Here is a 16,060-nt window from a genome sequence, read left to right on the forward strand (position 1 = left end):
ATCAGTTGTTATACGTTCGTTATTTCCTCTTCTGTTTTGGTGTCTCTTTCTTGCCTTTGAAATTCTACTTGTTTTACCCGTTAATGTAAATGATGTTAATAAATTAAATGAAACAAATTCATACACCAGAGTAATTTATGTTACAAACTTTAATTTACAGCATTAATGACATTCATTAGTTATGTACAACAGATATTTACAAAAACATGTATAATTAATTAATCTAATTAGTGCAAAGAGTTCAGCGATGTGGCTTTTATCTGCGCGCCAAACATTTTCTCATCACAACTTTCTCTCGTTTTTTGTTTCATTTGGAAAAAAACGGTTCATAAAAAATGTATGGTCGGCTTTTATAACTAATGAAAAAATTATGTATCGTGTCAAACCACAAGCATCTAATAATGTTTCTGGGAAGATACGGTTCCACTTATGTTTCACATTTCAGCTTGTAGAGCGCAAACCACACCAGATGTTTTCAGGGCAAGATCACATTCCAGATTGATGCTGACACAACTCTGCTGAAGTGGGGAAGTAAAGTAAATTAATCAGGCCTCTTCTATTTACCCCCCCACCCTCATAAAGCAACAATGGCAAAGAAGATCCTAATCAGTTTTGGCTAGAAAAAATTCAAACTATAAACATAAATAGGTTTGGTCCCTTATGGATTTCCGACTTTCTTCTCATCGCATCACAGACATGCATTTCACTCAGGGGTAACTCTAAAAGTGAAACATCCCAAAATTGAATTGTTCCAAATATGAATATTGAATAGAATATGCTGCTTTTCTTAGTTTTGTGATAGTAAAACAAACATAGAGGTTTGGACTTTTGCTTTTAATATTTCGCACTTATCTGATATTATATGGATTATATAGAATGATTAATGAAGACGATAATCTTTGGTTGCAGCTCAGTGAGTATTTCATGTACCATATAAGTATCAAAATATTCTACTTTCTAAACAGAGGTAGATTTTTTTACGAGGCATAAAGAGCGACTTCTGTGTATGTGTGTGAGAAGGGTTTTTTCTTATAGCATTGTGATCTCACTTGGTGGCAAAGTGAGTCTCTTTTCTCTGACTGACAACATGTTCTCCACGTGCATGGCGATGACTCGGCACAGCTCCAGGCCCTGCAAACGCACAAACAAAGCCACACGCAACAGACAGAAGCATGTGTTTGTGAGGGAAACGCAAAACCACATGTACATATTGTACCGGCAGCTCTCCTTCATCAACTCTCTCTGTCTGTATCTCACACACACACACACACACACACACACACACACACCTGCTCCAGCTGTAGCTGTGTGATGCGCTGGTTCAGCAGGTCTCCGATCATGATCTCCACATACGGATAACTGGAGCCCGAAGTCGGCCTCTGAGTTCGAGTCGACTGGACCTCCTTCAGAGGGAAACGCACAATCGCCTCCTATTCACGCACACACACAAATATATATATGTGTGGAGACACTCACACAATGAAGCAGAGGTATGCACATTATGGTATTTAATAGATGAAAGTGACTACAACCACCAACAGGGGGAGCTAAAGCTTATATATTTGTAATAATACAAGTCTGCTTTTAGCTCGTATGTGTGATTGTGAACGAGTGACGCACGTGAGTATCCTTGTTCAGAAAGTGCAGTCCGTTCAGATTCACAGCGAGGATGCACGGGGCCTGGATGGAGGCGGAGCTACAGCTCTGGATGTAGAAGAAGGAGGAGCCGAACTTGGGGAAGGCACTGACCAGACCTGGGACGAACGCAGAACACTCAAACAGTCAGAGGTAGATTCCTAGAGAGTCGTCATGTGAAAAATGAGGTCAGGAGTCTCACCGAGGAACTGTGCACGAGCCTGGTGTGGGTTTAAGGGCTGCACCTGCTGCATGTGTTGAGTTGTCATGTTCAGCCAAAGCTGTGAACCCTGTTTGCAGTAGAACTGCGGGGGGACGCACTCCTGCACCTCGCGGCTAAAATCACACACACAAAGAGCAAAAAAAAAACGGTGACACACCAGAGGAAAGCAGCTGAGCTTTCGGCGAGGATGCACGTGGATGGAAAGATCACAGCTCAGACCAAAAGTAAGCATGACTGTGCACACGGTATTTACAGGGTGGGCAGGTAGACGGTGTCCTTGGCACGGTGCTGCAGGGCGGACAGTCTGGCGATCTGCTGCAGCTGCGGGTCGCTGGCCTTGCCGTGAGGAACCACGCTCATCAAGGCCTTCAGGTAGTCCGGCAGCACCTTCAAATAGACACACGGGAGAGTTTGCTGCTTAAATGGTCACGCTGTCAACGCTGCGGCGTGGATCAGCTCCTCCAGTTATGAACACTGGACAGTAACTCTGCAAACTGATAGAGGAAAATATCTACAGGGGCTCCATTGGAGTCACTTCACGCCATCTACCTGGTTGTAGTGCATGGTGACGTAAAGCTCGTTGTCGAGTTTGAGAGCCAGACTCCATATGACTCTCCTGAACCACAGGCTGTAGTTGGCGTCCACTGACTCCGCCTCCGTAGCGATGTCCAGGATGTATTCCCGCTTGTTCAGAGGACGCACATTCTGACCTTCACGGAAACACACTGGGGTTATTATCTGTGGCGTATTTGTCTAAATCAAGAGTGTCTTTACTGCGACATCCTAGATCTTTGTTAAACCTTTGTGTGTGACCAAGAAGACAGCGTATTCATCCAAAGCCTCCGTCCTGTGAAGTTCCATCTCGTAGCAAAGCTCCTCGATGACGTCCAAAGCAACCTGGAATAAAGACATTTATCAACAATATAGCAATGCTGCCGTCCTGATGACCGGGCAGCTGTTTCTGTCCTGTTAAGAGTCTACATTCAGGGCATGAGGCCACCAGAGTCACAATGCTTTTCAAGTGTGTGTGTGTGTTTGTTGCGTCACTCACCGAGCATGTCTTGATCTTCAGGTGACGTTCGATCCCACCTGGCAGCAGGAACAGCTGTCTCTTGGAGCTCCGCCCAGCCTGCAGACAAACAGCCAATCAGAAGGGCGACGTCATACGACGCGTTAACACCAGCGTGAGGTGTGCAGCTGTCAAACAAACTCACTCGAAACAGGACGGACGCCTTTCTAAGACTTAACAAACCGCTAAACATTTATGCCTAATTAATGATATAACAAGCATTGTTTATGACGAAGCTCAAACGATGGAGACAAGTAAGATTAAATCAAATCTACTGAATTGTGATTAAAATGCTTCCTTGAATATTCTGGCATCTCATTACAATACAATTGATGCATACATTGACTACTTAACATCAGCTTTTATGGCTGTTTTTTATGCATTCACAGGAACACCTATATTACATTTAACAAAGTTACGATGCAAAGAGCACTTTTTTAAATTTTTCTCTCAGATTTGGTGCACATTTGAGCATATAAAAGCCCCTTAAAGAACAGTGAACTAAGAGACTAACCAGCATAGCCTTGAGTTCCATGCTGTTGGGATACTGAATACGCCCGCCATATTGAAAAGTCCTCCTCAGATTCTGCTCACAAGCCTTAGCGACGCCTGTCAATGGAGAGCAGCACATCGGCGATAACTTAGACCAGTCAGACTGCTGGAGACGGATCTGTAGTGTGACATGTGCGGCTTCTCTCAATCGGATGTGAGGGCTGGTACCTTGGTACTGCATCCCGGGACTGTCGCAGGCGTCCTGCAGGAACTTCAAGACGAACGGCTTCATGACATCGGAGCAGCGATGGAAAGCTGCCAGGATGTAGAGCAGCCTCCATCCTCTCTGACAGCTGTCCCTGCACAAATACACGCACAGACGGGAGAAAAGGTAAGCCCGCCTCCGGCCGCCGTGGATGTCCTGAGTGTGTGAGGTCAAAGGTCGAGGAGTCTCACGGTTTGGAGCTGGTGTTGCTGGTGACTTGCTTCATCAACTGGCAGTAGGCTTCATCCTTGATCAGGCCATGTTCGCCACTCAGCTAGATTCAGAAGCACATGCGTTAATCTCTGTACTTTCACATAAATACATGATCTGTTTACAGTGTTAGTATTTTAAAACCGAATCAAATGTGTGAGAGTCCGTGTACCTTCAGTATAGTGGTGACCAGATCCTGTTCCGTCTGACCTTTCAGCGGGAGGTCTCCCATGAACTTCATTATGGCTGCATGAGAAACAATCAATGTGAAAACAAACTATGATACAAGACAGAAAAGAAACAGACGTCGCTTTTTCTTTTCCTCCCTCTCACACTTTTTGGGGAACTGCACAGTAAATGATCAACCTTCCTCCTCCACCTCCTCTCTGTATCCATCCCTCCTTTCCCTACTCTCCCCTCACCCAAGAAGATGTCGGCAGCCACCCTGTTCATCCCGCTGTCTGAGAAGTCGATCAGAGACTCCTGGATCGGAGACTAAGACATAACAAGGAGAAGGACTTTGTACTTGTAGAGCGATACGAAGGACACAACATTCATGTTAAAGGATGCAGAGACATGAAAGCTTAAAGCAAACTGCGCCGCTTTACCTTGGAGAACTTGACCATGTCCACGGGCTCCCTGCCCTCCTTCGCCTTTTTGGCTTTATGATCACTGTGGCGGAAAAACGACGGGCAGCAGTTATGAACTGTGCGTGTGTGCAGGTGTTGTGTCCGTGATGTCACATAACATGCGTGTGTCCGACCTTCTGTTCCTCTGCGCCTCTCTGAAGTACTTCTTGACAAACTCGGTCATGTGGTACTGACCGCCGTGGAGAGGCAGATCGTCCAGTCCGACGCTCAGACCGTCGCCGTACATCTCATTTACTGCCTGGCGCACAAAGACAAAACGTTCACCCACATCCGGCGGAAACAGCAGCTTGAAACATGACACGAGATGATTCTCTTTATTCTCTTCATCTGTTCATCTGACATCTCATCCGCGACGTGATTAAACAACTGCCTGGTCCGCACCTCTGTGGAGAGGTCAAGCTCGTGGGCGGCCACTGCCGAGCCCATCGCCACGGCGATAGCCGCCGACACAGCGACTCGTCCCTGTCGGTCTCGAGGCTCCACACGCTCAGCAGGGAGGACCAGGAAGTCCGGGGCGGCCACGGGGCGCACGTACTCGCTGGGAAACACTCCGGATTTTCCGTAGACAGCCCCGAACCGCCAGCCTGTGCACACGCACAGACACACACACTCAGAACATGTAAGGAAACCCCACAAAACAACACTTGACTAAAACGCCAAACTCAACAGCACAAACACCCACCGAACTCCGGAGTGTCCCTCTTCAGCTCCTCCAGAAGCATGACCTTCTTCCTCACGATGCAGCCGTAATGTTTGCCTGAACACACGCGCACACACAGATGCACACGGACACGTGAAACACGCAGAAGCCGTGACGTACTCTACATGGCTCACAGCGCGTGTGTGTGCGTGTGTCTCACCGGCCTCCAGCCCGTCCATGTGCTGCAGTCTGATGATGTCTCCTTTGTGGAAGCTGAGCAGCGTCCTGTCCTCGGTGACCGAGTTCCTCACCGCCACCATGTACTCCGAGTCCTGACGGAGATTCCACAGGTTGATAAAAGACAAGATGCCAATAAATGTTTAAGACACCTTCCAGCATTAACACAAGTCAACAAAGACAACAACCAAACGACTGTTGGGTTCAAAAGCATCTTCAAGCAAGACCTTCAAACAACAGACACACACAGACGGACGACCTCTGACCTTCTTCAGCTCCGTGAGGAAGTAGTCGATCATGTGCTTGACCTGCGGGGCCTTCGCCGAGAACAGGATCAGCTTCTCGTTGGTCAGGTTGAACTCCAGCATGTTCTTAGAGGGAATCGACACAAACAGGATGTCCGAGTAGCTGAGCAGGAAGTGAAGGGTAAAAAAAAAACACAGGGGGTCCACATGAAGTTGCAAAGACAGGAAAATAAAAAGGTCTCTCGAGGGACTGACTTTGGGTTTGTTTTATTTAGAGTTTCAGGCTGAGCTCAGCTCTGCTCATGTTTATTGAGGCTCACCTGTACGGCCTCAGCACTCGGAAGTAGTCTGAAGCAGCAGAGCTACTCCTCACCATCCTCAGCAGCTTGATGCCTTTATGAGACACAGACAGCACCTGCACCCCTGTCCCCACACTACCCTGGAAGGGTTCAGCAGATTTATAGAGGGAACTTCCCAATTTTTAGTTAAGCTCACGAACGCCAGGAAAGAGACAAGAACTCACAGAGGCTGGGAAGAGACGGGAGAAGTAAATCTCCCACACGTCTCTGGCCATCACCACCACTTTCTTCTTGGCGCTCTCGTCGTGCGTTCCTGACATCTGCTCCACTTTGTTCTCAGCTGTGAACGACACGGAGACGTTTTAGTTATCGAATCCAGAGGGTTGGAAAGGCTTTCACGTCTTGTAGATGTTGGGCAGTCCAAGGTCAAGTTATTCAGGGATGGGTTTCTCTTACCAAATAAGGTTTTCATCTTCTGTCGCTCCTCCTCGGTGATTCGGATGCAGGCCTCGGAAAAGGTGTCGTGTACAACCTGCAGGACACAATCAGGAATATAAATCCGCTGGTGTGGAATTCCCTTTAGATTCCTGCTGTGAATAAGTATCATTAACCGTCTAATCAAAAGCCAGGATTGAATACATACAAACAATAAACTGTATTTTTAACATGAAGCTCCCGTGGAATAACGTTCGTCTGGACGTCAGACTAATTCTGTCTCTTTCCTCTTTCCTTTCAAAATAAAAGCCTCATAGAGTAACGTTATTTTAACAGGAAGCTCCTCTCTTATAGAATAACCACTCTCCCCATCTATTTATCTATAATAAAAGCAATACTTTTATCATTTTATATTCCATAAATCATTATGATCTTAACTATTGGCATGATGACCATGAACTGGATTTTCCTATGATGAAAAACACTGATTGAAGAAAGTGACTTCAAAATGGATAAATAAGTTAATATAAATAAGTGAGAAAACATAAATCTACCTGTCTGAAAATGAGGTCCAGAACCAGCGGACTGTTGAAAGTCTCTTTAGGATAGAAAACCTAGAAATATACAGAAAAAGAACATGGAAACATTGATGGAAATATTATTATATGATTTTAAATCTACACCTTGATATCAAAGCCTTGCAACGTAGTTCAATTTGAATTGATTATTTTTGTTATTTATTTTGCTGTGCTTGTGTGCTGATGAAACGCACCTCTTTCCTCATGTAGAGTTTCCACGGGACGTTGGAGTACGTATAATATTCATCACTAGTCTTGCTGTGAAGTTGAGTCTGAATAATCTCCTCCTCTACTGGCAACTCCCTAGAGACTAGAAACACACACACACACACACACACACTCAGGGTTTTGGACCATGTCTTCCCAATACACTCAATTCACATACACAAGTAAAAAGAGTCTAGACATTGTGTTTATTACTGGCCATTGATGTCACATTGGTGTGTAGAAAGCTCACCCGGAGGAGGGGCGGGGCTTATGCTCAAGCTACTTGGCCCCGCGGGGCGAGACGTGGTCGTCTTGGAAACCTTAACTCCTCCCTCTTCTTTACGTAGGAAGGATTGAGGCTTCCTTTGAGTCTGAGACAAAAAAACATGATAAAAATTCTATGTATATTATTTCAGTATGTGTGCGCTTGTGTGTGTGTGGTAGGTGTGGAGTCGGGGTACCGGTTTTGGTGGGTTTGACATCTGATCTTTAAGGATCTCCATAGCTTCATCATGTGGGTCGGGCTTCTTGCCAAACATATTTCCATCACCTTTCCTACACACACACACACACACACGCAGGACGTATTAGACATTAGAAAACACCATAACCGGTATTGAGTTAGTGATGGCAGGAAGTCGTCAGCATGTCACCTCGGAGCGGCAGGTCCAGCAGAGGTGGTCACGTCAGCAGGCTGGTGGTGTTTGATGATGTCTTTAATGTTGTGGCTGGGATCGATGCGCTCTGAGTTACTCGCACTGGATCGGACCACTTCTTCCGGAGGGGGGCCACGCGTGGGACCTGGAAAGTCACTTTCCGTTAGATCCGGTGCGGATAGTTTAACAGACAGTTTAACGGTCAAACTCAGCAGCTGTTGGATTTAGTCCCGTAATGAAATCATTTTCTCGAGTGGAAGTGCGTAATCAGACCGAAGGGAGACGACAGGAAACCAACCAGAGAGAAAGAAGCAACAGACGTCCTCGGTGAGACTTACACTGGGGATGTTGTGGTTTGAGGCCGAGCCTCAAAGGCCCTCCCTAAAGTCAGTAACTTTTCGTTCATGAAAACCAGCTATAAAAGGCCCTGCTATGGAAGTAAATCTGTGTCATCGGATTTTGAAAGAAAAAGGTGATTGAATTTCTAGCACTGAATATTTATGCATTGAAATCATGTATCTGAATGTTTTTCAACGTTAAAATATTCAACTGCAAAAAAATTCAACCGCAAATAATTCAACCGCAAAAATTCAATGCAAAAAAAATTCAATGCAAAAAAATTCGAACCGCAACATCCGGGAACCCAAGGAAGAGCAATCGATTCTAGATCAAGATCGGGAGCGTGCGTCAAGCAAAAGGAGCGAGCTCCCCAATACAACTTCGGCTTGTCGACTATGATGACCGGATTTCAGCCATGTCCATTAATAATGGGGCTTCGTTGAGTGTTTTAACTTTAACTTCATGCCATCAGTGTCAGTAATCAGTGTCAGTGTCAGCAAAGTCAGTAACTTTTCGTTCATGAAAACCAGCTATAAAAGGCCCTGCCGTTGTGATCATGGCATTCTAACTAAACAAGGACTAACTTAACTGGTTTTGAGAGTGTGAATCTTACTCATTTTACGGTGAGCAGCAGCAGACTTGTGCGGCGACTCTACTGGCGGGTGTGTGTGGTGGTGGGAGGGGGGTGACATGGGCGCAGGGGCAACGGGGGGCGACTGGGGCGCAGGGGCAACGGGGGGGAAGGACGACAACATCTGCTGCTGGATCGCAATGGCCTGCATGGTCATCTGCTGGGCCTGCACACACACATAGATGTTGACAGGCTGTTGACAGGCCGTTAACATGTGTGCGAGTTGTCCGTAAAAATGTTTAATAAGACAAACCAGGATGATGGCTTGCTGGTTGATGATGGACTGTTGCTGTTGGGTTAGTACTGTGTGCTCCGATCCTAGAAAAGTATAAACCACAGTAAAAAAAAAAAGCATATAACGCATTGACATAATTTAGTAAAGAGACACACGCAGCTCACGGCAACAGACTCTTGAGGCTCCGCCCCTTCAAAGAATCCACACAGAGGAGCTTCACCACCTCACACTGAAGTGCTTTAGGGACTTTTCATCCAACACGAATTGCGACTCCTCCACGCCAACATGCTTCTGGCCAAAACACGCCGGAACACACACCCGATGTTCTGTACCTGGAAAACCCGTCATCACCGGAAAGCCCGGAATCGCAGGCGTGACCGGGAGCGAGGGCGGCGCCGGCAGGGAAGCTACGGCATCCCCGCCGGCAGGAGGCGCACGAGCGGCCGGCGGGTTTGGTGCTACGCGGGTGGAGGGGGTGACGGTGGGAGGGTTATGTGGGCGGTCGGGGTGATGGGGGAGGTTGTATTGGTGGAATTGTTGAGGCTGCTGCTGGTGCTGATGTTGCTGCGGGCGGTGCTGCTGATGCTGGTGGTGCTGCTGGTGGTGATGGTGGTGGGAGGGGATGGGCATGGCGGGGATGGGGGGCATCATTCCTCCTGCTACCGGAAGCACTGGCACAGCTTGAGGAGCGAACAGGTCAGGGAACAGGGGGAGAGTTAGGGCCAGCGCTGCCTCCAGGGCTCCGCCTCCTTTGAACACGCCAACTTAACGCAAGTTAAGATCCAACAAAGACACGTTAAAACAATCTAATCAACCTGTATGCAGTTTGCATATTTAGGTCCATTTTTAGTAATCTCCTTCACCGCCTTTTCCTTCTCAGTCCTCATAGTTCATCAATTCTCTGCTGGTCCTCGTTCAACCGGTGGAGACGACGTAGTTTACACAAAACCGCCTTCAGAAAGAACGTCAGTGATCGAATGAGCAGGGAAACTAAATGATGGGGGGATGGTCAGTGAGCGAAGGAGAGCGATGCCTATTGAGAGTAGAGGAGTCATCTGTGGTTACAGTAAATGGCTGCACATGTATTATCAATGAGGTCTGCTCATTAGAGCCTCCGAGCTGCAGTTTAAGGTTGTTAAACCGCACACCTGAAGGTTTAGACCTCACTGAGACACCTCAGCCTGTAACAACATGGAAATAACAATGACAGTCATCACAGGTCGGGTCTTTTGAGGAGGAAGAAGCATCGTTTAACCCATGAAACCACGTGTCTGAGTGACCTGGAAATCAACAGGCTGCATTTGGGACATTCAAATAATTATTAAGGGCTAAAATTATGGTCATTTAAAGATCAGACTATGTTTGTGGGCTGTAAAGTTTTGCGTCAATTGAGCTAAAAATGTAGGAGGTTAAATTAGATGAATTAGTAGAAACATCCAAACATTTCTCCTCAATTTTCATTCTGTTGAAAGCTGAAAATATTTAAGAATTATTTCATAGGTTTTGAATGGTTGCCATTAGTTTATCACAGTGTTAAAGTTCATTTAATACTTGAATAATTTCCTTTTTATTTCTGCTTATTTGTTATGTCTGTTGGTTTTGTACTTGTGTGCTAGACTTGGCCCTGCTTCCAGTTTTCTATTTATCCACTATAACTATTTGCCAACATGAGACTAATGATGAGGATTTAGAACCAACTGAGAACAAGGTGAACAGAGAAAAAGAGGACAAAAGAAAGTATATAATTTATAAAAACCATGCAGTTGAAATTAAAAATTAATAAAAAGACACAAAAAAATAGAATAGAAAAAACATTGGAGGTAATTAACAGAAAACACACAAAAACACGCGTGTTTTACCTCCGGGATGTATTCCTGGTGGAAAAGGTCGGCTGGAAGGCGTTTGACTCTCGTCGTCTCCTCTGCCTCCTCCGGTGATGCCGATACCTCCGCCTCCCTTCATCCTCGCTGACAAACCTCCAGCTTTTTCAGTGTCCTGGAAGCCAGAGAGAAACGGGAGATTCAGCAGGTGGAAAAGGGCCGTAGGGGATGTTGAGAAAGTGGAGTTTGAGAGACATGAAGAGCAGCAGAAGTGTGTGTGTGTGTGTGTGTGTGTGTGTGTGTGTGTGTGTGTGTGTGTGTGTGTGTGTGTGTGTGTGTGTGTGTGTGTTAGAAGAAGACTCATGGAACAAGAGAGGGGGAGTGGAGTGTATTGTAGTGGTTGATTTGGACCCTCTGTGAGTGCGTCAGTAGAGGTGTAGGAACTAAATACTCTGCAGGAAGTACCGTACCCACTGGAGGAGAAGCTCCTAAAGAAGTGGTCTCAAGTCTCCTGCAAACTCTTCTGCAGCATAACCAACACTACTGTCGTACGTTATTATTAAAGTCAGGTGATTTACATTTCAAGCAGCAGCAGTTGTATCTTCTGCGTATTTGCATCACCATAAACTTCTTCAGCAGAAAGTCCAAGAGAGATCCGTTGGTTTCTTTGACGGAGAGATCTTCTGACAAAGGACCTCAGGGGTTGTTATAATATAATATTTTAGTTTGAAAGTGTCCATGAGAACCGTGGTCACCACATAAAACAAACCTGTACTCACTGAGCTTCTTACGATGAGTTTTACAGAACATTATGTGAAGCTGGTATCAGCGCGGAGTGCACGAGTGCTGCCTGCTGCTGCGGTTAAATACGGTAAGTCCCTCAGTAACCGGATCGCTCCATTCATACACAAACAGAAGCAGTGGATCACATGTTCCTCTCATCCATCAACACTGCGCTCCGTTCACACTCGGTGGGCAGATCAGGTGGAGGCACCATGACGTGACTGTTTTTTTGCATTTCAGAGCTGCGCGTAACAAGAACTTCCTTTGTGATTGATTGGCTTGATTAGCTTATAAAAGAAAATACATTAAATGGTTTTATTTGACTGAGCGTAACATAGAGGAAACATTTCTTCCATACACATTAAGAGCTGCTCCCGTAGTTGGTTTCGGTGTGCTCATGAGGTCAGAACTTACCACGCTGCCGTCCGACAGCACGGGGTCGAACAGACTGTCCAGGTAGCGGTCCATTCCTCTCTGAGTCTGACCGTCGCTGAACGCGTCCGACTCTGCCGGACACGGAGACACAGCGGAGCAGCTTTAATGACCACAGATCAAAACCATTCAACAGAAACAAGCTGCCGTTCTATTTAACAGCCCTCTCTTGTGACTGTGTCTGCAGATTTACACCCTGAATATAAATATTCTTACTGATGCTTGTAGTAAAGTTGAGGACATTTTTGTGTGTGTCTGTGTACCGTGGCTGTAGTAACCGTCAGAGTCCGGCAGACTGTGGGTCGGTCCGCTGGTGCGGAGCGGGAAGGCAGGAGGAAGCTCCTCATCCGACTCAAAGCCGCTGCCAAACATGGCACTGAGAGGGCAGGAGATGAGGAGAGGGGAGAGGAAGAGAAACACAGGTGAGGAAAAAAAGTAACTTCTTTTCTTTGGTATCTTGATTTAAAACATTTGTGCTCCGTGTACTGACAGGCCGGCCTTGGCTCTGACCCCGGTGGGGTCGTCGGTGCTGATGACGAAAAAGCTTTTCTGCTTCGGGAAGTTAGGCGGCAGCTCCAGGTCCGCGATCAGGTCCATCACGTAGTCGTGGGCCGCTAACTCCACCCACTGGCCGTGCTCCTTCATCAGGACCGAACTCCCCCTCCACCAGTCCGACACTCCTCTGGAGGAGCAGACGTTTCAAATACCATCAGCATTCTAACCATTACATGCTGCACAATGTAACCGTATTTAAAGCGGCCATTAGCATGGAGTTAGTTAGTTAGGAGTTTTAGATCAAATAATACATTTCAAGAGGTCACTCCTTATTTAATGCATAAACAAAAGCTAGAGCGTACGACACAAGTATCTGAGCATAGCTGTTAGCAGAAAATAAATCTGTTTAACTTGTGTTTAATACTAAATGTGAGATGTGGTCACCTGTGGCGCAGCACGTCGCCTGCTAAATCCTCTCCGCTGGTCCACGAATGGACGGGACACAAGAACGATCCTCCTATAAATGAATATAATAAGAATATGTCACACTGTCACAGACATGAGCTCTGCATCTAAGCCATGCTCGGCATTCAGGAGCAGCGAGATGCTTTAAAGCATCCGGGGGTCTTTGACATGTGGATTGACCCCAACAAATTACACAAATTAAAATCCTACCAAAAGAGCAACATATTGTGGAATTCTACGACGAGAGCACTGTAGTTTTATTATCGGATACTGAGTGGGAATTAATAATAAATAATCAAATGTGGTAATTGATCCCACCCAATAAAAGAGCTTAAATTTGAAGTTGGTGCTCATTAGAACCGTGAGAAACAAAGACTGCTTACACAATATTTTAGTTTTGCTGACCTCATTGTTGCACAGCTGTATCCAGCGGGTATATTTTGTGAATATTTGTACAGTTGCTTGCGGTGTGTTTCGGCATTAAAGCGCCAGGAAGTGAAGATTGTGTGATATCATGTTAAAAAAAAGAGGAGATGCTTCTCACCATCAAAACAGTGCACGTGTAACACCATGCTGGCCTTCTTCCTATTGGCCGTCCACTCCAGCAGCGACAGCGGATAGGTCCGCGCCGTCTCGGGGGCGGAGCCTGATCCCAGCTGCGTCTTCTGATTGGCTTGGATAAGTCTGTGTTGCAGTAACGCCTGGCATCCAGCAGGGGCGTGGTCAGAGACAAACCTGCGGGGAAAGGTCAGCTGAGGTTAAAAGTTGCTCCACAAACCACATTTGCTACCGCAAATTTACTAATTACTGAATTTGAAAAAAATTAGGTATGAAAGTAACGAACAGAAACATTCCTTTTTTAGATGGATTCTCTCTCGCATTAAAAATTACGGAAGTAATAAGTAAGTTATTAAATTTTTTTTGTAATTATCTTTTTTTTTTTCTTAGCACTCTTGTTATTAACACATGTTACAGTCCTACCAACAGTATATTTTCAGCAACAGGATGCCTGATATTGTGTGTGAGATGTCTCACTTCAGTAGATATTTTTCCAACTTGGTCGACGGCGCAAAGCTGCAGACACACGCCAGCAGCAGCAGCCAGCCCCTCTCTGCGTTGTCGTAGTTTACGTTCCTCCACACCTGGTTGACCACCTGAGCCAGGATCTCATCCTGTAACCCGGGAGACGACAGGCCCCTCTGGATGATGTAATTCCCAAACATGTTTTCCTGCGCCCCGTTGAGGTGAGGGTCCCCCATGAATCGTAATACCTGAAAGCAAAACAAGGGCAGAAATTACAACTAAATCTTTTTAGTACCACTAACTAGCTGTATTTTATAGCTATTTGTGAAGGACAGCAGTGAAGATTCATGGGTAAATATGGAGTCTACCATGATGAAGAGCTCCACAGCTTCTCCTCTCAGGTCCTCCTCCACGCGGGTCAGAGGTGACTCCAGAGGCGCCATCAACATCCCAAACTTTGGTTCCTACAGAAACAAAGGACTTACAGAGGTAACACTTGCCGACCACCATCACTATAAGTTGTATTTCTGTTGAGTCAAACTATTTCATCATAACATCGTGAACTTTGACCCTCTCACTATATCCGATGCTCAGGGGATTAGGTGTAAGAGTAAAAGCCTGCTGGCTTTCACACTGCAAAACGCCACCAGGTACTACTTGGTATTTGTAGTGTACTACCTTCGGTATACTATGTATTGGGTAGTAAGGGTATTGGAACACATATATGTATATACATATATATATATATATATATATATATATATATATACATATATTACTACTATTCCTGCTACTCCAACTGCTCTTTTCAGATCACCACCCAGAATCAGGTTTCTCCCCATTGAGGGGGGGTTTGTTCTTCCCACCTGCTCATGTGGGATGTTGAGTCCCTCTAAATTATAGAATACAGTCTAGACATAGAAAGTGTCTTCAGATGCCTTCTTTTATAATTCAACACAACGAATATTGAAATTGAGCACACATATTATGCTCCGTGGGCGTAGATCTCACCCTAAAGTAGATCTGCACATAGCGGTAGAACGGGTAGTTGTTGATGTCCAGAGGCAGAGTGAGTTGAGCTTCTTCTTGGATATGAGGAGCTTGAAGCAGAGCGAGACAGTCTGAGTGCAGCTCCCTCCTGACTAAAAAGAGACAGACAAACGACAAGTCAACCAGTCTGCATACAGAAATGCCACTAAATGAGACACTACTAGGATATATAACACATATACTGTGCTGCAGGCACAAAACTGAAATATTTCTCTCGTGGTTTATTTATCAGTTGGAGCCGCTCCTGTCCCTCGCCGTCGGGACTGTTTGAGTCAATCAGTGCCGATGAGATGAGACGGGTTCACAGAGCTGAACGAAGGACTCCGCTATTGGGTTCATGAATAATATGTGCGTTCGCATCAATGGGAACTTCATAAAATGGAAGACGGACATTAACGGACCTCCTGCCGCCTGCAACAACGCGCCCAGCTCTGCAGGAATCACCAAGTGTGTGACATTAACCACCTCCCTCTTGGTCAGCTCCTGGATGAGATTCAAATGTTTAATGACCGACTGCCAAAACCGTCCTGTCTCGTGTGAGTAAAAAAATGCTCCATCTCACCATCTCTCTCCTCCTCCTCTCCTCTTCAGCGTTCCTCTTTTCCTTAAACTTCCTCTGCAAAACAGATCACAGGCATCCCACACTGAACATGGAACATTGGAACAAAAGCGGGTAATAATTCCTGCAGTGTTCCACTTCCCTAAGTGTCTCATGTGGGCATGAAAGTTGCAGTGCGCTGTCCTTTTCAAAGCAGACGTACCTTGACGTATTGCTTGCGGTTGACGTACATATGGACGAGAGAGCGAAACCGAACTAGACTCTCCCTCATCTTCACATCGCGCTTCCTTGAGGGCAGAATGAAGGATCGGAGAACCAGCATTAACACGTGACTCGTACCTCATGTCACATGCTGCATCATCAAACGACGCAACTACGAAGGATTGT

General features: G+C 45.9%; 1 protein-coding gene across 4 annotated transcripts in view; it reads right to left on the reverse strand.

Moving 5' to 3' along the window:
* Window positions 1-134: 134 nt before the first annotated feature.
* myo15aa (myosin XVAa) overlaps window positions 135-16,060 on the reverse strand; it is a 32,975-nt gene continuing 17,049 nt past the window's right edge. For 2 of the 4 annotated variants that reach the window (XM_078084089.1, XM_078084087.1), the window contains 41 exons: window positions 15,876-15,960; window positions 15,677-15,730; window positions 15,516-15,597; window positions 15,076-15,206; window positions 14,433-14,528; window positions 14,077-14,312; window positions 13,586-13,776; window positions 13,021-13,093; window positions 12,572-12,763; window positions 12,345-12,457; window positions 12,064-12,155; window positions 10,906-11,041; window positions 9,065-9,129; window positions 8,794-8,977; window positions 7,839-7,986; window positions 7,647-7,740; window positions 7,436-7,556; window positions 7,173-7,288; window positions 6,955-7,014; window positions 6,422-6,497; window positions 6,190-6,305; window positions 5,987-6,105; window positions 5,688-5,829; window positions 5,405-5,516; window positions 5,227-5,301; window positions 4,926-5,128; window positions 4,658-4,782; window positions 4,503-4,566; window positions 4,317-4,389; window positions 4,067-4,140; window positions 3,876-3,958; window positions 3,648-3,778; window positions 3,442-3,536; window positions 2,910-2,987; window positions 2,659-2,755; window positions 2,408-2,568; window positions 2,112-2,245; window positions 1,838-1,971; window positions 1,621-1,754; window positions 1,290-1,430; window positions 135-1,131 (listed from right to left, as the gene is read on the reverse strand). In XM_078084089.1, coding sequence (XP_077940215.1) covers window positions 1,030-1,131; window positions 1,290-1,430; window positions 1,621-1,754; window positions 1,838-1,971; window positions 2,112-2,245; window positions 2,408-2,568; window positions 2,659-2,755; window positions 2,910-2,987; window positions 3,442-3,536; window positions 3,648-3,778; window positions 3,876-3,958; window positions 4,067-4,140; window positions 4,317-4,389; window positions 4,503-4,566; window positions 4,658-4,782; window positions 4,926-5,128; window positions 5,227-5,301; window positions 5,405-5,516; window positions 5,688-5,829; window positions 5,987-6,105; window positions 6,190-6,305; window positions 6,422-6,497; window positions 6,955-7,014; window positions 7,173-7,288; window positions 7,436-7,556; window positions 7,647-7,740; window positions 7,839-7,986; window positions 8,794-8,977; window positions 9,065-9,129; window positions 10,906-11,041; window positions 12,064-12,155; window positions 12,345-12,457; window positions 12,572-12,763; window positions 13,021-13,093; window positions 13,586-13,776; window positions 14,077-14,312; window positions 14,433-14,528; window positions 15,076-15,206; window positions 15,516-15,597; window positions 15,677-15,730; window positions 15,876-15,960 — 4,738 coding nt within the window. In that variant the 3' untranslated portion in view covers window positions 135-1,029. Of the gene's footprint in view, window positions 1,132-1,289; window positions 1,431-1,620; window positions 1,755-1,837; window positions 1,972-2,111; window positions 2,246-2,407; window positions 2,569-2,658; window positions 2,756-2,909; window positions 2,988-3,441; window positions 3,537-3,647; window positions 3,779-3,875; window positions 3,959-4,066; window positions 4,141-4,316; window positions 4,390-4,502; window positions 4,567-4,657; window positions 4,783-4,925; window positions 5,129-5,226; window positions 5,302-5,404; window positions 5,517-5,687; window positions 5,830-5,986; window positions 6,106-6,189; window positions 6,306-6,421; window positions 6,498-6,954; window positions 7,015-7,172; window positions 7,289-7,435; window positions 7,557-7,646; window positions 7,741-7,838; window positions 7,987-8,793; window positions 8,978-9,064; window positions 9,727-10,905; window positions 11,042-12,063; window positions 12,156-12,344; window positions 12,458-12,571; window positions 12,764-13,020; window positions 13,094-13,585; window positions 13,777-14,076; window positions 14,313-14,432; window positions 14,529-15,075; window positions 15,207-15,515; window positions 15,598-15,676; window positions 15,731-15,875; window positions 15,961-16,060 lie in introns of those variants that run through there. The other 2 variants (XM_078084088.1, XR_013451354.1) reach the window with 2 other exon arrangements.

This window comes from Gasterosteus aculeatus, chromosome 11, assembly GCF_964276395.1.
Source record: "Gasterosteus aculeatus chromosome 11, fGasAcu3.hap1.1, whole genome shotgun sequence".
Classification (NCBI taxonomy): Eukaryota; Metazoa; Chordata; class Actinopteri; order Perciformes; family Gasterosteidae; genus Gasterosteus; species Gasterosteus aculeatus.